General features: G+C 39.9%; 1 protein-coding gene across 3 annotated transcripts in view; it reads right to left on the reverse strand.

Annotated features, from left to right (window-relative positions):
- Positions 1-718: 718 nt before the first annotated feature.
- CRIPT (CXXC repeat containing interactor of PDZ3 domain) overlaps positions 719-23,705 on the reverse strand; it is a 40,345-nt gene continuing 17,358 nt past the window's right edge. Inside the window, exons 5-6 of one of the 3 annotated variants that reach the window (XR_011725009.1) lie at positions 11,885-12,057; positions 719-1,486 (exon numbers count right to left, since the gene is read on the reverse strand). Coding sequence is in view for 2 of the 3 variants with exons in the window: in XM_071739431.1 (XP_071595532.1) it covers positions 11,990-12,057 (68 nt within the window). In the remaining variant the exon portion in view is untranslated. Of the gene's footprint in view, positions 1,487-6,965; positions 12,058-23,705 lie in introns of those variants that run through there. The other 2 variants (XM_071739431.1, XM_071739429.1) reach the window with 2 other exon arrangements.

Here is a 23,705-nt window from a genome sequence, read left to right on the forward strand (position 1 = left end):
GGTACAATGTGACCTGTGGCCTCTGTGATTAAAAGTAGCTCTTGTCGCCAGATGTTCCACGTGTCTCCCTAGGCTGCCTATTTAAAGTGCTGGCAGCATCTACCACCAAGCAGTCCAGCACCCAATGGGCCAAATGACTATTTCTGGTTTTTGAAGAGCTAAAATGTCAAAGCATTTATCTGAAGTAGTTTGAGACTATGCCTGGATAACAGCTGGGGGATGAATACTTTCAGGTGTGGAACAGGTTCCACTTAAACCAGTAAAGTCTGTTCTGTGATATCTGTCACCTCACAGTCATTGTAGTTCAAGAACTATACTGGATTTGCTCTTGAAAAGTCCTGCTGACCCTCCCAGCATTCCCATTTTTATTGCACCTTCAATACCAATCTAACCTTAGACTCTGTCCCTGAAATGAATACATTGCTCTTCAATATGAGAGCTGCAAATTGAGCAATAAATTCTTGTCTTATAAACTTAGTGCTGAATTAGCTTGAGGTAAGATAGGAAGATTTACTTTTTGTCATGTCTAAGGTCACAAAATAAATAATAGAAACTATTTTCCATGCAGTCTGCTTGAAAGATATAGCAATTTATTAGCTAGTAGAACAAATTTTGTCTGGTAGTAGAACTATAGGTAAGACAGTAAAATAAGTAAGAGAAGTAATATTATAAATGTCTAAATAAATATATATCAAGAATTCAGCCCAGTCTACAAATCTAGAAGCATTACTGTTATTTTATTAAAGCTCAAGTAAGCACAAACTTCCACATGCTTGATATAAATATCTAGACCTTACCTTCTTTGAATGAATTCATGTCTGTTTAAAAAGCAGAATGGTACCAACTTTATAGAAAGCCCTACATGTTTTATTCCTCTGGAATGTCTCCAAGCAAGTCACACTCTTCAATAAAATTTTTGGCCCTCATCCTGAACAGGCTTGTATATGTGTCAAGTTTTACATGCTGTGAAGAGCCTCATTGATTTAAATGGAGCTTCTCACAAAGTAAAATGTTAAGCATCTGCACAAATTTTACCAGGCTTAGGACTTCAATTTGAAATACATTTATGTTTTCTTAACCCTCATTTTCAAAGGGCCTCTAATACCCACTGTTCAGTTTTTGCATATCCACCACTTTCTGTAGTTGTTTCAGTATCACTCCAGCCTGAATTTGCTGGAACATTTCACAAGGCACTCTTGACCTGGTAATACATATTAATTATATTAATAGATCTCTGTGAGTTAGTGACAGATAGAAGAATGTGATCTAATAAAAAGTGTCTAAAATCCACTCAGCGGGAGTAAGGATGTTCCCCCAGTAACTTTCAGTTTTAAAAAAAGTTTCTAGTATAGGTCCTGAAAAAAAAAAATCAAATGTGACTTGCAAATGACACAGTATAGGACCATCTTCCTGAGTCTGCAGAAGAGAATCCCAGAGTCTCCTCTGCTGTCCAACACCTTCTCAAATTGCACAGGAGTGAAAAAACCTGATGTGAGAAGACACTTCTTAGATTTTTCCATGTAAGTAACAACAGCAAAGCTAACATCTGAAGTCTTCGAGGTGACTGTATAAGCTATTTCAGAGGTGTTCACTGTCTACATTGGATAGTGCTCAAGTCAGAGAACTGAAAGCAATGATTTATAATTACCATCTGACTGCCATCCATTTGGAACCTATCATGGGAAATCTGTGGGAAAGACTCATACAGTTTAATTTAGGCATATTCATACTGAATTTTACTTTTCACTCTACCTTAGCTCTGCTAGAAGGCTCAGTTTTAGGACTGTGCTAAATATGTCTTAGCAGTAAAATATACCAATTGTGCAAATGAGCCATCTAGATTTTACTTTTTGTTAAAGGTCAGGATTACATTCCCATTTAATCTAGAAAACATTTCATACATTTTGTGAGCACAACATATTAAACATAAAAATCAGCTGATTGACAGTGTCACTATTAAAGACAGTACATGACTGTCTGATTCTTTTAAATGTCAAATTGATGTTACCCTTGGCTATATCTCTGTTTAAGAGGTATAGCCATAACAGGTGTAGAACAATTTTTCACTGTCAAGCTATAAATTTAACTTAAGAAACAATATAGAAACAGAAGGCTTTACATATAAATATTTCCTTCCCTTAGGAGGATGTCAGCACATGTGACTACTGAAGATTCAGTGACATCTGGCTTCATGTATTTACCACGTATGAAATGCTATTTGGCATATAAAGTTCTACTCTGTGATACTGTTCCTCCTGCTTGCCCTTTCCTTTCTCCTTTCCTTACTCCTTTCCTTTCTCCTTTCCTTACTCCTTTCCTTTCTTTTCCTTACTCCTTTCCTTTCTCCTTTCCTTACTCCTTTCCTTTCCTTACTCCTTTCCTTTCCTTTCCTTTCCTTTCCTTTCCTTTCCTTTCCTTTCCTTTCCTTTCCTTTCCTTTCCTTTCCTTTCCTTTCCTTTCCTTTCCTTTCCTTTCCTTTCCTTTCCTTTCCTTTCCTTTCCTTTCCTTTCCTTTCCTTTCCTTTCCTTTCCTTTCCTTTCCTTTCCTCTCCTCTCCTCTCCTCTCCTCTCCTCTCCTCTCCTCTCCTCTCCTCTCCTCTCCTTTCCTTTCCTTTCCTTTCCTTTCCTTTCCTTTCCTTTCCTTTCCTTTCCTTTCCTTTCCTTTCCTTTCCTTTCCTTTCCTTTCCTTTCCTTTCCTTTCCTTTCCTTTCCTTTCCATCTTTTCCCATCTTGGCCTCTTTTTAACCCAGAGGACAGAACTTCAGAACTGGTCTAATCTGTCCCTTTATTCACAGGTGGTTCTGAACATGGGATCAAGGAACAGAGTAAGAAAATGCCCACTGCTCTGAGGAGAGTCCTTTCCAAAGAGCAGGTACCTCCTCTCCACTCAACAGGATGAATAAAGAAACCCAACCATTTGCTTGTGTATTAGTTTGTCTTTTTCCATGCAGGAGTCACATCGTGGGGGGGTGTGTATGTGCACGAAGTGAGAGGTCAAAACATGGGGTTAGAGAAAGGGATTCAGGGGGGGACTGAAGTTTAAGGAGGTGAAGAAGGGAAAGAGCAACTGTGTAGGAGCGTGGTCAGTGAGGCTGGAGAAAGAAAGGTGAGAGCCAAAACCAGGTTGGGCAGGTAAAGTGAAGAGTGGGTGAATAAACTAAAGGAGAAGCAGCAAACTACAGCAATGGGTCAGAGAGATGGAGGCTGGTGCAGAAATAGCAGACACCTCGATTCTGGAGTTCAAGGCATGGTTGTGTCCAGGAGGATGAGGCCCTTCCCAGCTGCTGCTGTGCATCACTTTAGATGCTGGGACAAAGGAAGGACTTTGAAGGCTGTGGCTGTTATTCCCTGATCTCAGCCTTAAATGGCTGCTTTGAGGAGGAATATTTTAATTAATATTTTTAATTCTCTCTCCTTACTGAGGGAGAGAGAAAGGAACAACAAGGGAGAGGAAAATAGTCAAGCTTCAGTGTGACTTCTGATTTTCTTTCAGGCTGCTTGCCAACACATAGTTTATTTATTTTTCTGATTACTTTTGGATAATATTAAGATGTTTGTCAAGTTGTGACCTATTAAAGGTGTTCAGAAGGCTTTCAGTCCTTAGCAAGGAAAAGATTTTGCCACACCCCGGGTTAAATATTTAATGTGGGCACAGGCAATATGTGAATGCAGTGGAGGATCCAGCTGGAGCCTGATAAAAAAAGGTGAGAAGAAACTGGAAACTGCGCTGTGCAGAAGCATCATGTCATCTGTAGCCTAACAACACACTGAAATAAAATACATTTATAATGTGTAACTCTACTGGCCTTAAGAAAGATTCAGATGCCTTGGTGCCCCCGAGCATGGCAGATCAGTGCCTGGGATCCTCTTCCCAGCTGCTGCTGCTGTTTCCCAGTGGGAGGGAGTCTGTCCAACCTGCACTGCCTGGCTGGGGCACACAAGCTCAAGAGCCCTTCAAAGCACCTGGGACCTTGACAATGGCACCTGGGACCTTGACATCTTGATGGTACCAGGGAGCCCCTCTCAAACTCCCTCTCTCACCCCACATATTTTCATTATCCCTTACCCCATCACCTTTAAAAGTGGCAAGGAAATTGATGAGTGCCCACTGGATACTGTCACTAAGCATCAGGGACTTGGGGCTCCAGTACAAAGGTGCTGCAGCCCCCACCCCCCTGAAGCCTGGGGCCTCTGTCAGCTTTCCCTACTACAGCAGGAGGCTCCCAGAGCCAGTACTGCAAAGCAGCTCTGCTGGGCAGACTATGGAGCAAGGGAAGGATGGAAGGAGTTATTTTAACCATTCTCTGTTCAATGTTGTCAAGTAAGACAGCATGGACACATCAGTTTTCATAACTCACTGCAGATGATCTGATATTTAATAAGAGTCGTTGGGTTTGCTTTGAAAAGCATTGACAAGTTGCAGAATTGTCAGCTCTGGAGCCAATCTCTCCCAAAGAGTATCCCATTTCGTGTTGCTGACTACACACCCATCTCTCAGTGGCACTGTTTCTTATCCCTTTGTTTAATAGTCAGATTCATTTTCATTATTACCATTCCTTTAGCTTTACACAGTTCACTGCTCTAACTCCATATAATCACCATCTGGCATATCACTTTGTCTCTCTTCTTTCCATAATACTGGGAACTCATTTAGTTTTGTCAGAGTTTCAGTTTAACTCTGCCTTCAATTATTTTATTTTTTCAACTTCAGTGGCGAATTGTTGGAAGATTGTTAGCTGAGTTTCTGGGTGAATTGCATTAGCCTCTCATTCTGATTTAAAGGTGCCAAATGCCAAAAGTTAACATGTTGTGTCACAGCAGAGATTTAAGTTTTTTCAACACCCAGGAATAACAATGAACTTTGGTCTTCCTCATGCTTGCAGTATACTTGTGATGGACACTATCAAGATAGCAAGTTTAGATGCGATCTTTCATAGCTCTTCAGTTGTGTTCCCAGATCTCTGTAACTTCTTCTTGGTAATAGAATGTCTTTCCCCATTCCTCAAGACTTCACATCTTCCCCCCAAGAAGTAGCTTCATGTCTCAGTAACTCTAAAAAATTATTTTTAATTAATAACAATAATGCGGGCTTCTATGTAACTTTACTTGTCCTTCTGTAAGATTGATTTAATTCTATTATTCTATCTCTACAAACATAAGAAGAGTGTTAGAACAGACTTGTCTCTTTACCAAAGTGCTTGGTTAAAATCAGCTAAATCCTCTTCTTGTCTTTATGATTTCTGTGTATGCAGAGCAGAAAGCAACTGATTAACCTCGGACTGGGCTCTGTCCTCTTTTGCAAGACATTAATCCAGATATAGCTGCTGACTGACCTGGAGTTGTGGTTGAGGTATCTTGGTTCAAAGGAGATCAGAATTTTTGTTTTAATGTGTAGCCATCACTGCAGTTCTCTCGTGGTCAGGAAGATACTAATTCCTATTAGTGTTTAAACTATGTTTTCAGAATAGTCTTCTCCTTTTTCAGGGCGCTCTAAACTGACATTGATAATTAAAAACATTTTACAAAGTACTGCAGAAATTCATACACAGTGAATAAAGACAACTGATTTGTTTAGCTCTTCAAATTTGAATGCATTTGAAATCTCTTTGACTTTCTTGGCCATCCTTTCACACAATATAGAATTATGATGTTGATGGGGCAGCAATATATCTCTCTCTGATCCGATGGATTATCTGTAGATCTTTCTCAACATTTTTCCCTTTCCTTGGGCCAAAAATTTGGCAGATTCATATGCTGCTCAGAGGGTTTTCTGTAATATGACTGAATATGATGGTTTAAGAGCAAGTGAGCCAAGAAAAGGACTCAGAAAATATTTTTTTCCTTTTCTATTCATTTAACACTGCTGTGTTTGAGATTCTTTGGCAGAAAAAAACCCAGAACCTCAGTTTGCTGACGTGACTTCTGTGATCTGCAGTACATATTGTCAAAATTGAAAAGGAGTTTTCACTCTCCTTGAATTTTCAATAGTCTACCCTTTATCCAACACTGTAGATTTCATTCTGGCTTTCTGCGTGTAACTTAAGGAAATTCTGCCCCAATAAATGGAGCTTTCCTTCATCAAGAGTGAATCATTCCTACTTTTCTATGCTCTTGAAAGTCACTCCATCCACTCAGGTAAGCTCTTGGGCTTACCTTGAGAGCTGCAAAGGAACTGGAGAAGGCTGGCTTGTGGAACCTTTGGCATTTGCCATTTCAAAAGCCAGGCTGGGTATCATTCTACTGGAAATGATGGGCTTTATTTGTGAAATCCAACTGCCTCTATTATGTCAGAGTAAGACAAGATGATCTGCAATGACTCTTTCTGGCTGCAGGGCTTATGAATAAATGAAGAGGTGAAGAGGCACAGAGAAAAAGCCCATGCTCTTGGGAAGTCCTTTCACACCTGAGGAACAGTAAATATGTTCACATGCACAAGAGGCAGAGTTAGAGAGATGTAAATGACCTTCAAATTATTATTTCCCAAGATACACAAACCTCGCTTTCTACTTTCATTTTAAGGTAAAGGTTTTCCATAGAATTTATCTGTAATTTGAATAGATCTGACAGCCCTAATTACTACATTTAGGAAATCTGAAAAGACTATTTTTGTGTAGTAATTGCCTTCTGCTCCTGACAGCACAGCACTGACACAGCACTGACACTGTGGCTGTGGGATTCCCATGTGTCATTCATTCTGTCACATCACATTTTCTACCTCTCAGGTTTTCTTCCATGCCTATTGACTGATCTCATCAATATGCTACAACAGAGACACACTGAAAAACAACTGCAGATTCAGGTATTGCATGATGGCTTGCTAGGGAGATTTACCCTTTCTGTGGGATATGTACTAAAACTAACAAAATTGGTTTTAGACAATGTATAAGTTGCATTGTTGTTTTTAAAAATTGCAATGATTTCAAGAAAGTATTTTTTGATAGCTTCCAGGCTCTTAGAGAACATAAGTTTTCCATAAAATAGTGCTTTATTTTTCAAATACAGTTGGTTTTACTCCAAATGCCAAAAGCTAAGACACTTGAGAATGCTAAAATCTTTTTCTGTTTTGATTGGCAAAAGGCTCCTATTTCTTGTGATACATGATTTTGCAGCTTTGTAAGGTGATATGAGCCATTATTATTGCTAACATTTATTTTGCTTTAGAGGAAAAGTCAGTAGGGAAGACTATAGGGCTTTGCAAGAGAGTAGAGACCATTATAATTACATTAATTATCCTGGCACTTTCAATATTTCTTCAGCTAAATTTGTCTTGGTGTTACAGCTCCATTACAGTTAAATGCTAGTCAGCTTTTCAGTGATCTGACATGATTTTTAGGATTTAGAATGGCATGATATGAAATAATTTATCACCCCACTGCATACTTCTGTAAGAAAGCTCATAGTTTAAATAATTCTTTACCTTTTCTATTCTGTATCATTTCCTTTTCATTAAGAAAATAATCCAAAATATTATTTGAACTAATGATGTCTGCTTAACTGACATATAAATTTAATGGTTCTTTTTAGATGTACAGGTCCTTGAGAATGACTAAGTGGCAACATTTTGTGTGCACCTTGTTGCCCATGCCTGAAGCTCACCTCCTATATATTGTTCAATACATTTGTGCAATGTGTTGATTCAGTGTGGGCTCCACACCTCCTCTCTTTGCTGTCCAGACAATAAGCAGAAGGCTCTTGGTCAAGCACTAAAGGTGACCACTGAGGCAGTTTTTGTCTGCACCACACGTGCAGGTGCCTTCGGGATCTTTGAGCATCTGGCCTTTATGGTCACATAGAGCAATTCATAGAGCAAAGGTTCTAAAGCAAATCTATGCATCAGGAAGGCCCCAGAAAAGAAAGAAGACTACAGGCCTGGCTCTCACCTCCTTTCAATGTATTCTATCTATTCCAGCAAAGTCAGGATTTTTCAGTGCTTCAAAAGTGATGAAAACAAAACTCTGGGTGTGCTGAAACCTGCATACTTTGGGAGTAAACACTGGGACTGAACTTCAGACTGGAGCTACTGGAAAAAATGAGATTTCCAGTGTAGACCAGTGAGGTAACACACGGGGTGACCTGTGCTTGAATAGCTGTAACCTGAAAACCCAACTCTAGGCCCAACATCTTATTTTGGCATTGCTAGTAACAAGTATTCAAAATCCATGAAGCAGTACTACGAAAACATAAGGGTGTGTGTAGGGTCTGTGTGTGTATGTTTGTAAATATTTTTAGGGTTTTAGAATTCATAATTTTTCTTTTCCATTACACATGACATAACATGACTCCAAGACTTAGATTTAATAACGCCCCATCATCCTGCTATTGTAAGATACATAATAAAATTATGTGCTCTAGAGCAATGGTTAAGATTTCAGGTTATTTCCATTTTATTTCTTTTCTTTTGTGAAATTGCTTGAATCATACATCATGAAGCATACTTAGGGAATTTCTGGAAAGAAACCCTTAAATGTAGAAAGCTGCACGACAGTCATGCAACCAGTACATTCTTTTTATCACACAGTGGCTTGACTTCTCACAAAACTCTACTCACGTTAAACCAGCAACAGTCTTTAGTGAAACTGAAATCTCATAAATTCTTAATCAAAGGACCCCAAAGCTTTTGATTGCATAATAGTCAGGTGACATCAAAACTGTCACTTTTCACTGTGGTTTACATACAGATTATAGACACACTATATACTTACAGTTTTTCATTGCATGTGACAGCTCATGAACTTCTGGGTTTTCTTTCATGCACAAGAATAATGAAGAGCTTTTAGTTCTCCTAATGAGCCCTTTAACTAAGACAAAGGAAACCTCTTTCTTTTATAAAGAAAATAAAAGCTTCAAACTTCAAATGTAACCCATTTTTACAGCTACACAGACATCTTGGGAGTGACAAGGACAGATCTGAGTGAGGGATCATTTTAGATGACCTAGGTTGTCCAAGACATCTGCATTGGGCTGGCAAGTGCTGTAAAGACTTGCAGGAGATCTAAACCCTGTTGCAGCAGCAGCTGGAGGCTGCTCAGGGTACAGGAAGAGCAGAGGTGCTTCTAACTGGGCAACTGCATCACCTCATGTCTAACATTCAAAGCTGCACTTAAACAGGATAGTGGATGAAATAAATACATACACCATGGTGTGCACCAACTGCTGTGTCTGTATACGCAAGTAATCATTTTTATAAGGGTTGCAATTTTGGGGACTGTGCCTTGTTCAGCAGACAGAATTGTTCAGTTGCCTCTCTGTCCTTTACATTTTCGCATTAATTGCTCACGATGGATGATAGAAGGCTCGTGCAAAGATGACAGAAGGCACAAACAGGAGCCAGAGACTGAGGTAACTCACATAACCATACTGAGCAGGCTCCAGAACTGGTATGTAGCTGAACAGGATTACTTAGCAAAAACAAGCAGTGATGCAGGAGTAGTAACTGCTTAAATGAGATGCTCATTTTTCCCTTGTGATGTTCCATGCCAGTGGGCCTGGTGCTTAATATGGTCATGAAGATGAAAGAGAAGTAGCTGCTCAGCCAGCCTGTGGCAGGTTCCTGCAGCAAGCTACCACATGCCTCCAAAGAAGTGTCCTGGTTTTGGCTGGGATAGAGTTAATTTTCTTCCTAACAGCTGTTCTAATACTGTGTTTCTGATTTAGGATGAGAATAATGTTGATAATACACTGATGTTTTAGTTGTTGATGAGCAGTTCTTGTACTAAGGATTTTTCAGTTTTTCATACTGCCCTGCCAGCAAGGAGTCTGAGAGTACTCAAGAAGCTGGCAGACAGAACAGCTGACACAAACTGTCCAAAGGGATATTCCAGACCATCTGATGTCATGCTGAACAATGATAAATTGGGGAGAGATGCCCAGGGGGTGGTGGCTGCTCAGGGACTGGTGGGGCATTGGTCAGTGGGTAGTGAGTAATTGCATTGTGCATCCCTTGTTCTGTATATTCTTTTATAATTATTATTATTTTCTCTTCCTTTTCTGCCCTATTAAACTCTCTTTATCTCAACCCTTGAGTTTTACATTTTTCCTGATCCTCTCCCCCATCCCACTGGAGGAGAGTGAGCCTGAGCAAATGGCTGTGTGGTATTTAGCTGCCTGCCAGGTTTAAACCACAACAGGTGGCTTCTATTCCCAGCATGGATACCATGGCAGGATGTTATAGCATAACAGCTAGAGAATACACCCCACAGGAATGCCTTTACCCCTGGAGAAGCAGCTACAACTTCTTACAGATCTCCCTCAAACCTAATACTGGGTGAAAGGACTGAGAAGGTTATGTACAGAATCACTTGCAGCCTCTCCACTTCTTGCTTTTGAGACCAAACTGAGAGGAGAGCCTCCATACAGATCCAGGATGGAGAAGGAATCCTTGTAGTCCCTGCTTCCCAGCAAGGTAGGCTTTCTCCCTCCTCTGGGACAACTGGGGGAAACACTGACTCCTACCCATGTCACTGCCTGCTGAAAAAGATTTATCTTTATTCAAAACCACAGCAAAACTTCTTTTGACATAACAGAACAAAAATTTCATCCTGAGAGAAACCAAGGAGTACCTTTGCTTTTTCATCCTGAGTAGCTCTTATCCCAAGGAACTGGAAAACACTCCAGTTTCTCAGTGGCTCAGCAAAAGCTAACCAGGAAGGAGTCTCTTTTTCTTTGCAATGATTGATGGAACTGTCCAGAAACTCACCTGTTAAAAGTGGAAAGTTACTCCTGCACTTTGAATGCATCTCTCTTGTTCCTAACAAATTTTTTCCAGCAAGATTATAGCTGGCACGTTAAATGGACAACTTGGAAGTAAAATGCAAAGAAGATAGCATGCAGCTATACAATCAGCTCTTTGTAATACTTCTTTATTATCTTTAATTGTAATACTTATTTTTTTCCACTCATGAATATTCAGGTTACCTGTACAGTCCACACACTTATCCTAAAGTGCTAAATTCACTGAATGCATACACTTACTAAACAATCTGGGGATATGTGGGTTGGGGAGTATGCTACAGACATCTGTGGTTGTGATAACAGGAGTTAAGGACAGAATTCCTTGCAGATGACAGAAAGAACAAAGAATCCTAGCAGATGCATTTCTAGCTCTTCCACTATTTATCTCTCCTGCCAATATGGAAGTCTGTTTAGTTGCTTTATTAAATATTACAGGTTACTATTAAAAATATCATACATCAGGACTGGAAGAACTACACACTCAACTAAAACTATGTTATCCTCCTTTGTCCAGCTGTTACCTGACAAGGTCATTATTTAAAGAGTGTAGGCATATATAACCTTCAAGACACAATATGGCAATAAACTGTTCTCTTTTTACTATCAGCTGTAAAATCTGAAGGATGACAGAAAATTATAAACACCTTAGGAAGTGAGGTAGGAGATCCCTTTTAGTACTGGATTCTGATATTTATACTCTGTGTTGGAGGCTTGGTCTTTTTAGCAGGAGCCAAGTAAGCAACGAAATGGGAGCATACAAACTTTTTCATTCTTAAGGCTCCAGTGCATCTTCCTCTTACCAAAGGAAAATCAACATCAGTAACTTTTCCCCACCTCTTCTGATTCTACATCAACCAGAAGCCCCTCATTATTGTCTTTCAGATGTCTGGGCAGCTGGACAACTTAAGCATTTTACAGTAAAGTGTAAGCTCCTACCCCTGTGGTCTCTATAAGCCACATTTCAGGGCCACAGTTCACAGGACCTTATATTCCATATTGGTCTGTACTTTAAAAGTATATGTAATACAAACATTTAAATAGATTATTTGCATTTAGTTTTGACTGGCAAGTCATTACATTAACACCCATACCATGCCATTATCTGTGTATGTTACAAAACAGAGTACAGGTACTTCTGAATTAGCTCAGATTACCTTTGTTCTGATGAGAGTGAGTGTGGTGATCCATGATGGAAGTGAGAAATACACCAAGGAAGGCAGCACAGTCCCTATCCAAGACAGGTACTCACAGCTTAGTAGTCAGGCACAAGGGGGTTCCCACCTCCACTGAAATTTGCACATCCAGAGGCAGCCAAGGAATGCAGGCTTTAGGGGAAAAAAAAAAAGAAAAAAAAAAAAGGTAGGCATATTGTTAAACTGATGGAAAAGGTCATATATATCTGTCACTCCATTTGAGCAGAATAAATACACGTTTTCCTAAAATTTGACAGCATTAACAAGACTTACAGATCTATAGCTGAAAGGGATTTCAGCTCATTCAGCTCATACTCCACTCCCCAGCACCAGCACAGAATGATGTATATCAAGCTATTCCTGGCAGACAGATACTTATTTTTAAACAGCTTTCCAACAAAGTGGACTTTACAGTCACAGCAAGCAGCATCCCCTCATGGTATTTCATTGCCCTTATAACTAGTAATTTTTTTGTAATTCCTAATGCAAATGTCTTGTTGCAAATTAAGCTAATGCTTAACTTTGTACCTGCACTGGACATAGACAACAGTTGAATACTCATCAGACTGCTATATTTTCCCTTCCCTCAGATTTATCTTTCTTTTTTTCAGCCTAATTTCCTTCTGCCTTTCCTGGGAGCTCAGGTTTTCTGAACTGTCTGTTATCCCCCTTGCTTTTCTGTCAGCTCTCTCTATTTTTTTGTTCTTTTAAAAGCATGGTACCCAAAACAGGAGTCTCTATTGCAGTGTGGAAGAAAAATCCAGATGCCAACAGACCCCAGAAATCATCTTCCTTGCCTGATACATGGCCCTATACTTAACACTTCCCAGAATATCATTTGTCTGTTTTGCAATCCTGCCACGTAACTACTCAGTTTGTGACCCCAGGTTCTTCTTTGCAGAAAAGCCTACAGCAAGCCCTGTGGAAGGGTCTTGAGCTGACTATGAGGGACAGATGAGGGTAGCTCAGTAGTGTTATAAGAGGTGTGAGGGAAGAGAGCCCCAGGGCCTGCATGCACTGGCCACAACCAGACACAGGTCAAGTAAAGCACTACTGATGAGTTTGCACAGAGACATGGATGCAATCAGTTTCACACTAAGGCTTGGTCCTGGCACTGGCTTTATGAGTAGATCCTTGTGTTCATTGATCATTTAATACAACAAAACCAGGCTGAAACAGATGTACAAAGAGTCCAGGGGCAGAGGGCAGTGGGGAACAGAGATGCCAAGCACACGCAGGCCAGTTTACAAATCTACAGGGTCTCAAGGCTGTCATTACCTTTGCCCTCAGTTTGCTGAGTAAAGAACAGAGAAGGGAGTTCACACCACTAATGATGATGTGCATTTCTTCAGGTGTCTTCTAACCTTTCTTCTGCCTCCAACCGAGTAAAGGGTTCATCCCATCCAACTGATCTAAAATTGGCATTCTGCCTAAAGCCTCCTTTGATCCTCTCTGCAGTCTGGGAAAGGGAGAACTGCCTTCTGGTCTCTGAGTTCACCCCATCTCAAAACAAATATCTTAAAGACAAGGCATGAATCACTTCCTGAACGTGCTGCCTCTCTCTCTGTTGACCAGCAAAGGAGTGGCCACAATAGCTCTAGGCCAGGTGTCCAATCCTTTGACAGACATGGAAAGGCAATCACAGTTATTTTCTTAATAATTTTCTTAATAATCAAGCTCTCTAGTCCAGATGATTATTTTTCCAGGGAATCACTTATAATCTCTTACGTGCATAGCTAAATTCAGTGTATGGATGTATGTATGAGAATCCATAAAGTTAAGTTTAAATGCTGAATATCCTCTCTGTTCTCTGTCTTCCACACATCTCTGCCTCTAGCTCCAGTTATCTATAGCAGATTGTCTTTTCCCAGCCATTCCTGGCAATACCTCAATAACCACCAGCTGGGTCACATTCATGGCATCACAAGAACAAGACAAAGCTATCAGTTAAAAATTGTATCTCCTTTCCCTGGCTTTCATACAGCCTAGCACAAAGTGACAAAGGGATGTAATTTTTTTTTTGCCTGACCACATTTCTAATAGCACGTAGAAGGAACTGTAACTTGCTATTGCAGCAATTTTTCCCTTTCACACTTGGCTAACCACACTGTACATGTCACACAGATCTTTTCACTCAGCTGCTGCAAGTAATGGTCCCGAGGTACCAGAAATCAGAGACTGCACTGTCTCAGCTTTGTTAGAAGCCATAGTGTGTTGAAACTATACAAGCTTTACTGAGCTTATTAAATGTTTTGGTAGCAAATTCATGAAATGGAAACTGTTGACAGAAAAGCTTTGCTGGTAGATTTTTGCAAAGATGCACACACAATTATGCAGTAAGTATCTATGTAATTTTGGTTCTGTTTCTGCAGAAGTTAGTGCATGAACTGGGAGGCTGATTTCCTAGAAACACAGATAATTCAGCAGCTAAATTTGGAAAGCAGAGAGCTGCTGTTATGGTTAGGTCAGAAGCTGCCACTAATCTTGAATGGGAGTGGAAAATAATTTTCTCCATCCAAGCTGTGCTTGAAGATTTATTTAACATCATACTTATTTCAATGAGTGTCCATGAGCGTGGACACAGACACCCATTTCTGACACTGAACTGATCTATTAGTTCCAGTGTAACATTATGGGATGGACAAGGGATTGCAAATCACAAGCATGGAAAGTCTTTTCTGTATCCTAGTCTGGTATATTTGTATTTTTTAAGTGGAAAAATGTAAGTGTGTGAAATTAATGAGGTGATGGTTCAGAGCACCACTAGCTTTGTAGTGATGTTTGGTGCTCGGTGGTCTAGAGCTGGTCTATATTTTCAAACACTAGATGGTGCCAAGTGTCCACACATAAAGAAAAACTGTCTAAAAGAAACAAAACTGTTCCACTTAGTGGCAATACTGGCGTAGTTTGGTCTCTTTGGTGTTCTGTCAATTAGTTAAAAATCTATTTTAAATGTCTCATTACCTAGGAAGTGACAGAAAAATATTCTGTACAAGATGTACAAATTTTCTGTACAAATAAACTTACAGGTAATTTAGTGCCAGAGTCTACAGGGAAGACAGCAATTAAGAAATGAAGTTTCAATACAGGAATGTTACCAGCATGGGCAGGTCTGGATTCATCTAGTCCAAAACCTTTCTTTACAGTGACTGGTACAAAGTTGCTTCAAAGAAATCTATAGAAGCCCTGTGGCAAGCAGATAGTCAGTCCTACCCCCATTCTTAGCCTACTACCTAACACAGATTGGCTTAAGCACTACCATGTGAAGCCAAACTTTGAAAAAAGGTCCTTCTAATTAAAAAATTGGTTGTTCTTGCTAGATATAAAAAAGCTGGTTGACCTATTTTATAACTTAACTATGGACAGTCACTGATAGATTAAAAAATGCAAACAGCTGCAAACTATCTCTATACCTACATAATAACAAAGATGATAAAAATATTTTAACTTTTTCTAGATTTATTGCTTTGTTGAATAGATAATCTCATATTTTCTCATCTGATAGTCTTACTGGTCTCACTATATAACCAAAGTCGAGGGAATGACTGTAAATTTCCATCAGAAATACATTAAATCCACTGCTTTATAGCAGGAAAAAAAATCTGTAGCCATTCTGCAAGTTTCATACTTCCCTGAGGCAGTTTGTATGACACTATTGTCTGTGAGATAATGATATTAATAGTTTGCAGGAAGGCTGTTATTAAACCCTAGCAAGAAAGGACAGAAAGAGAAGGAATATTTGAGACCTCATTAGGATTCCTATTCTGATACTCCATTGTTTCAAGTTACTGCTGTTCTCTTTTCCCAGATTTTCATGTCTGCACACCTTCAGAGTTCTGTGGGAAGAGGAATTTCTTTCTGCCAAGCATGTTTAGTTACCTGAGCCCCAGGGGAAGGGCTCAGCTCACATAGTTATTTGTCAGTACAGATGCCAGATCCTGGTCCTGCAATTGGAAAGATTATCACAAGGAACCTCTCATATGTGTCAGTGTAGCTGGACAGAGAGTATTTTATCAGTGGAAAAGTTCCATTTCTTAAATTATTTCATGGCCTTGGACAGACAAACACACTGAAGGAAAAACAGCAGTTTTTCCTATGCCTAACTGGTGTTAAATGATGTTTAAGGACACAACAAAGATTACAGGAGTTGTGAAGAATGAAGACAGATCAATAATATAGAGTAATCTGGGTAGCATGATCAAATGGACACAATTAGAAGAAATAATCAGACATAAAGTTATAGGATGGAAGCATGCAGATCATAGTCAGACAACAGGTGAAAGCTGGAAGATCTGTTCAGTAAAGATGTGACATTGGAAAGGATTTGGCATGAGTAAGGCAGATTGTCTGCTCAGCATTAAGCTTCTGATCTGATTCTGTAGCCAAGAGCACTAATGCAATCCATAAATGTAATTATAAATCAAAACAAAGGGGCTTATTTGACATCTATGTGATTGATCTCCACTAAATTCAGCACTGAGATACTGACAAGGTTTAGAGAAGACTCACAGTTGCCATTAAAAATTGGAAAACATCGTGTAGTGAAATACTTCAGGAATTTGCTTTGCTTATGAAACAAACGTAAGTTCATAACCTCCTGTACAAGTTCCTCTGCAATTATCATTACTTCACATGCCATTGGGTGCACTGTGTCACTCCTATAGCTCCTGGGTAGATCAGGTTCCTGGTGGGGGTCATTTACATCCTCATTTTTACTGCTTAATTTTGCAAAATTAGGTTAAATATTCTTAAAGAGAGAGTCAGTGACAGGAGATGAATTTTGTGATACAGACTACATCAGTATTTTTCAACCCATAGTACAGAACTATCATAAAGCATTAAAATGGTTTTGTGTATCAGAACTGTGTTTCCTAACTTTCATTCCAACTTAAAATTAAACTTGTTATGTGGTACACATCATGCCAGAATTTTCACCTCCAAACTCACATGTTCAACCAGGAAAATCTGCTTATGTACCCAGTAATAAATGTTAAGCTCAGGGTAAGGAATAATGAGATACTAAGTCAGAGCACACCTTATTTACCAGTTAAAGCCATTAAAATGTTCTATAAGTTTTCCATATCTGAATTTTTCATTCGAAAAAGAACTAAAAAAAATCTTAGTAATTACATGCTCCATAGTGAAGTTATCTGGTCTAATCTATTAAACTGTACGGTGTGGTGAGACCCTAAGCTAGAAGCTGTTAGGAACAAGTAAGATTTATTTGAAACTACAGAAAATTATCTGAACAGAAAACAATTTGGTTAAATTAATAGGAGGAAAATGTATTCTGTTTCATTCCATTATGATGAATGGCATTTTGCCTGGAATATGAGTCACAGAGAACATTATATTTTGAGTGTAAGACATGGCTAGGCAGGAAGGAAAAAGAGAATAGTAATCTGGAGGATAAATTGCAGGAAGAACTAAGTAGGAATACACTGAAGTGATAGCAATACTGCATGAAGAACTACTTTAAGACTAAGAACTAAATTGTATCTTATCAGTTTGAAAGGAATTCAAGTTAAAAGGCTCAAGGATTCTGATGAAGGGATGAATCAGATCTCAAAGTCTGACACACACTGCGTCTATGTAAGCATTCTCAGTCTGGAAGACCTGGTTCTGGAAAGAATTTTCAGTAGAGGTTGGATGAATCACGGTCTGAGCTCTCATGAGTCATTGAAAAACCTTCATTAATACTTGTAGGCATAAATGAACATAATACTAAATGAAAGCCCCAGCTCTCCCACATAACAATGAAGGATTAGCAGAAACAAACCAAAACTTTGAGGAAAGTGAAATGTGGGGAAAGCCAGAGACTCAAAATTGAAATATTATTCACTTCTTCTACAAGGTGGAGGGGCAAACTGTGGGGTGACACACCAGGGTTGGTGGGATGGGGGGCTATATGGGCCCTCATCCTGTTGCCCTGAAGCATGCTGTGGACACAGCAGTACAGTCAAAGCCTCATGGAGATGAGCTAGGGGCTCCTGAGGTAATAGCAGTCATCAGGGAACACCAGGGAAACACCTTAAGAGAAGTAAGGAGTGTTTCTCTGGAAAGGTGAAATGGTCGATTGCCCAGCTGAAGTGCCTCTACATAAACTCATGCAGTATGGGCACCAAAGAGGAAGAGCTGGAAGCTACTGTGCTACTGGAAGGCTACTACAGAGTGGTCATTGCTCAAACCTGGTGGGATGAATCCTACAACTGGAGTGTAGTTACTGATGGATATGAGCTGTACTTCCCTAAATAACAGCCATGAGCAAGTTGAAAGATTATGGATAGGAATCAAGGCGAGGATTTGATTAGAGATCAAGGTTCCCACAAGGGATCCTTGTCACCAGAGTCTACTACAAGACTAGTAGGAATCTACTGATGAAGAATTCCTTCTTCAGCTACAGGAGACATCACATTCACAGGTTCTTGTTGTGCTGGGGGACTTCAACCACACTGACATTTGCTGGAAGAGTAACACAGGAAGCTGTAGGCAATCCAGGAGGCTCCTTGACTGCCTCAATAATAATTTCCTCAGACAAGAAATAGACACTGCTACCCAATACTGGTCACCAATGCAGGCAAGCTCATTGAGATCTCAAGAGTGGTGTCAGCTTGGGCCTCCAACTCCTTAGTACTGTGGAATTCACAGTACTAAGGATAATGAATCAGTCAAGGAGCATAGTCAGGACCCTGAATTTCAGAACAGCCAAGCTCCAGCTCTTCAAGGAGTTAGTCAACAGGACACCCCAGGAAAGGGTCCTCAGGGACAAGGGAGCAAAACACAGCTGGCAGATCTTTAAGGACACTGTCCATAGAATGCAAGAGATCACAATCCCCAGGTGTAAAAAATCTATCAAGGAAGGGAATAAACAAGCATGGCTGAGCTGCAACATGCTGGCCAAACTAAAAGGCAAGAGGGAATTGCACAGGCAGTTCATACATATCCTGGAAAGAGTATAAAGATGCTGCCCAGTTGTGTAGGGATGAGGTCAGGAAGACCAGGGCACAGCTGGAGCTGAACTTGGCAAGGTACGTGAAGAGTAACAAGAAGGGGATCTACAGGTACACCAATGAAAAAAGGAAGGTTAAAGAAAATATATCCCCCCTGAAGAGAAAGTCTAGTGAGCTAGTACTGTACTGCGCCCAGCTCCAGAGCCCTCAACACAGATAGGACATGGACCTGCTGAAGTGGGTCCAGAGGAGGGCCACAAAAATGATCAGGGAGCTGGAACACCTCTCCTACAAAGACAGGCTGAGGGAGCTGGGGTTGTTCAGCCTGGAGAAGAGAAGGCTCTGGGGAGATATAATAGTGACCTTCCCGTATCTGAAGGAAGGCTGTAGAGGGACTGTTTGCAAGGTCCTGGAGTGATAGGATGAGGGGCAATGGCTTTAAATTACAGAAGAGTAGATTCAGATTGGATGTTAGGAAAAAGTTCCTTACCATGAGGGTAGTGGAAAAATTGAAGAAGTTGCCCAGGAGGCCTCATCCCTTGAGATATTAAAGGTGAAGATTGACGAGGCTCTGAGCAACCTGATCTAGTTGAGGGTGTCCCTACTTACTGCAGTGGTGTTGGACCTTTTGAGGTTCCTTCCAACCCATTCAATTATTCTATAATTTGTAATGCCATTTCCAACTTCTCTGGTCACATGTAAACATTTTATTGGTACTTAAACATTTTGGAAAAACAACAGTAGCAATGCTGGCATCTATTCCTCCCCCTTCAGCAAGTAGTATCTCAGCTTGTGGCGGCAGCAGTTTTCATTTGCTCTTTTTTTGTGTACTAGGGTCAAACAGACCTCATCTGCACTGGAATCATTGGGTATTGCTCTAATCATCACCAGCAACTCTGTTCAAAAGTATGGACATCAGAAATACAAAATCATGTCAAGACTGGAATGAGGAAAGTGATGGGCATGTCTCTGTGACAGCAGGACAAAGCAGACAAACTGCCTGTGAACAACTACTACACTTTATCTGTACTGCTTGCCAAATGGAGGCCTATGCAGCATCACTAACAGAATCCAGTCTTAATAAATGTCCTTTATGCAGAGTATTTGCAGGCCCTGGTTTGACACATCTGTTACTGACATTACACAAGTCCTGCTTTGGGTAATTTTAGATTGAATGTACTGATACAGACTACAGCCAGAGCTGCAGAGATTACTTCCACAGGACTTTTGGAAAAATATTTTTTGCAGCAATAGCCTGGTGAAAAGATGAACCTAATAATTTTTACACATTATATAGACTAAAAATGTTTTCTAATTCAAGTTCGATTTGTGCTATATTTAAATCTATTCACTTATGCTTTCAGTCACAAAGGAATCCCTCCTGTGCTGCAATGCATTCTGCCACAATTTTTTGTATCGATGGGCACAAATCCTCTGACTTTTGGCTTGGCAATATGTGAAGTGTATTATGCAGGACCTCTCTTGAGGCTACCAGTTTTAGTTAAGATTCCATTCAGATTTCAAATTTGTGGATAGGCCTTGATTTATCTGGCTTGATTAAATGCCATATGAAGTTAATGGAAAGCTCCTATTAACCTGAAAGGAAGTTGATTGAGGCCTTTTAAAGCACCTGATTTGATCTGACATTAGAATTCTTTTCTTCCATCAGTGCTTTAGCAACTGTCACAAAGTATTGGACTGGTTTTTAATCCAGAGATCTAGAGATAAAAAAAATAATTAAAAAAAGTATCATGTGAGAGTCTGCCCCAGCTCTCAATGAAATCAGAAGAAGCTGTTTCATTTACTGCAGTGGAAGCTGAGCTAGAGCCGAACAACAGAATTACGTTTATTCCAGGATTTATTCCAGAAAGTGAAAACCTAGTGTAAAAACAGATGTTTTTTGCCCTTTCTGGGCTTTTATTGAGTTGGAGAGAAGGTAGGATCCCAGTGCTGTTCACAATTGCATGAAAGTCATGAAATGCAATCCATTGATTTAGTTTTTCAGAGGCCTGTGAAACTCTCAGCATTCATCGTAAAAAGAAAAAAAACAAACATCTAAACCTCCTAAAACGTCTAGGTACCTTATTAGTTCTCCATATCTATTTATCTTATTCTACTCTGGTGTTCACAAGTAAACTGCTTGCTGTTTTCACAGGAACAAATTTGTGGCATTAGCTGTAAATTTCCAGGGCATTCTGAACCATAAGGGGCCATATAGACTCTCCAGTTCTTCTGTAAAATCAGGAAACCATGGATGAAATTTCAAGTAACTTCTTGTGTGTTACTTACTATTCTTTATCTTATTGACAGTTAAGTCTGCAAGTCACAATACAATATTTTAGGTTCAACTGTGCTGGCAAATCTTGATACAACACTGGTAGGACTTGTTTTGTGATTACAGGATTTGTGTTAATATTTCCAACTCTGTTCAGAAGAGTTAACAGTGAACAGATTAGAAATCCATGCCTGCTGCCCACTGCCAGCTGATTTCACTGGCTTACAACTGATACATACATGAAGTGGATGGCAGTACTATTTAATCCATCTGGTATCATCCTTACCAGAAAATGTAAACAAATAAAGATAAATATATATCTTGCATATCTCAGATAACCATCCTAGGTATATTTACCTTATCTCTTCACATGTATTATTTGTCAGGATATTAGCTCTTGCAATCTGCAGCATTAATTCTTGACTACTGTCTAGATAATTGTTCAGACAGCTGTACTATAGAGGACATCATTGTTTCAGACACTGCACTAATACAATGGTGATACACCCTGTCTCAAAGAACTTTCTGTCTTAAAGATGTACAAGAACATTGAATTATTGAAATGTCTGCAGAGCCAGAAAGGACTTCAGGAGGTAGTATAGTCCAACTCCATGAATTAAAGCCAGCTCAAACACTAAGGTATTTGTCCATTTTCTTGAAAAGCTGCAATGAAGGCAATTTTACAGCATCCCTATACAACCTAATTTAACACTTTGTATAATCAAATAATTGGAATAAACCAGCCTAATTTGCAGCAAGGAAGATACAGGTTTAACATATGAAATATGTTCCTATTATAAGAATGAATAATAGCTGAGCACTACACTTTTATAACAGTTTTATAACATCCATTCATGCTTTGGAAAATGGTTAAAACCTCTACCTGTAACCTTCTCTTTCTTAAGTGAGCAAACTAATTCCTTAAGCTTGGCTTTAAGTTGGGTTTTCTAAAATCTGCCCTCAGAACAAAGTTTTCCAAACTAGCCTTTAAAAGGATCGAGTAGAGCAGAGTAATTACTTCTCTTATTCAAAACATGACAGTCCATTTATCCTAGAATGACACTATTTAGTTGACTCATCTGTAAAATATTGTAAAATACTTCTGTTCCCACATACTTTTCTTCTGTACTGCTGTGCAGGTGGTTATTTTCCAAACAAAAATCTAGTTTCTCCCTTCCTTGCTAGCCTAGTTATCCCCTTAAAGAAGAAAATTAGAGTTGTTTGTCTAATGATAGTTTGGGGCAGGGGAAGGTTGTGGGTGGACACTTATCTCAGTTCCTTATCTCAGTACTCACATACTCAGATTTTGGTGTTTTATGCTGAAACTCTCCAGAGCATGAAGTTAGGCTGGCAAGTCTATAATTTCTGACTTCTCTTTGGAGCTGAATGCCTACCATTTTTCTTTCACAGACCTTGTAGATATCTATGGCATGATTGCCAATGCTTAATACATTAATTTCAGCTAACTGCTTGAGTAAAAGGAAAATCAATAATGTCATACTTCATGTAAATGGTAAAATCAAGAGAGGAATTGCAGATTACCTACTGTCTGAGCCAGAACAGCCACTGCTATACATAAAGATATTGTCCCAAAATAATAAACAGATTTTATCTTGTTCTGATTTGGCCAGTACAGAGCCTCATAGGTTCCATCTGCCTGCTAAATGGAGCAAGCCTACCTTGTGCTTACTGCTCTGTGCACAGTTCATGCTGGTACTAGGAGCCCCACATCAGTTTTTCTGGCTGTACCATTTTCTTTGTAAGGAAGATTTTCCAAGCACAATACAAGATTGATTTCATAACAGCATGGGTTAAAATGTGAATGTGACATTAGGGAAAGCCTGGATGGTTGGAGTGACAAAATACATGAACCAAGACTCAGGAAAATAGGCTGTTTAGCATCACTCAAAGGCATCCTCAGCTGGATGCAGGATGCAGGAAGGGGGAGCTGGGCCAGGACTGGCCCAGGGAAGCATGGGGTCTGTTGGTGCCAGGCAGTGTGCCACTGAACTGAGGGGAAGGTGGCTGTGCCATGTCACACTGAGCCATGCTGTGCTGGGCCAGTAAGGCCTGGCTCATGCCATACCGCATGGGCATGACAGGTCATGCTATACTGGCCCATGCTGGGCTATACTGGGATGACAACACCCACGATCTCACTAGCAGGCTGAGGAATGACAGGGGGGAGGCAGGGATGCCCCAGGAATGGTGAGCTTAAGGCAAAAAGCTTCTGTGTGGCAGTGTGACCCTTTCTCAGCTGCAGGCAATCCCATTGGACTCACACAACCCTTTTTCACTCCACTGCTTTTTGCTCTCCCAGTGGTAAAGGAGTATTCCTCCCCTACATATCCCTCTTCCTGATTTCTCCATCCTAAACAGTATTGGAAGAAAGTGTTATCTGTGATGGGAAATTAGTTACTGAGATCAAGGGAGTTGGGATTTTTCTGGCCCAAATTGTTATGAATAAATGAAGCCAGATTTAACTGACCTGTAAAAGGTCCTTCCAACCCAGTGTATTCTATTATTCACTCATTAAGGTCTGTACCTTCAGATGGAA

The sequence above is a fragment of the Heliangelus exortis genome, chromosome 3, assembly GCF_036169615.1.
Source record: "Heliangelus exortis chromosome 3, bHelExo1.hap1, whole genome shotgun sequence".
In the NCBI taxonomy this organism is placed as follows: Eukaryota; Metazoa; Chordata; class Aves; order Apodiformes; family Trochilidae; genus Heliangelus; species Heliangelus exortis.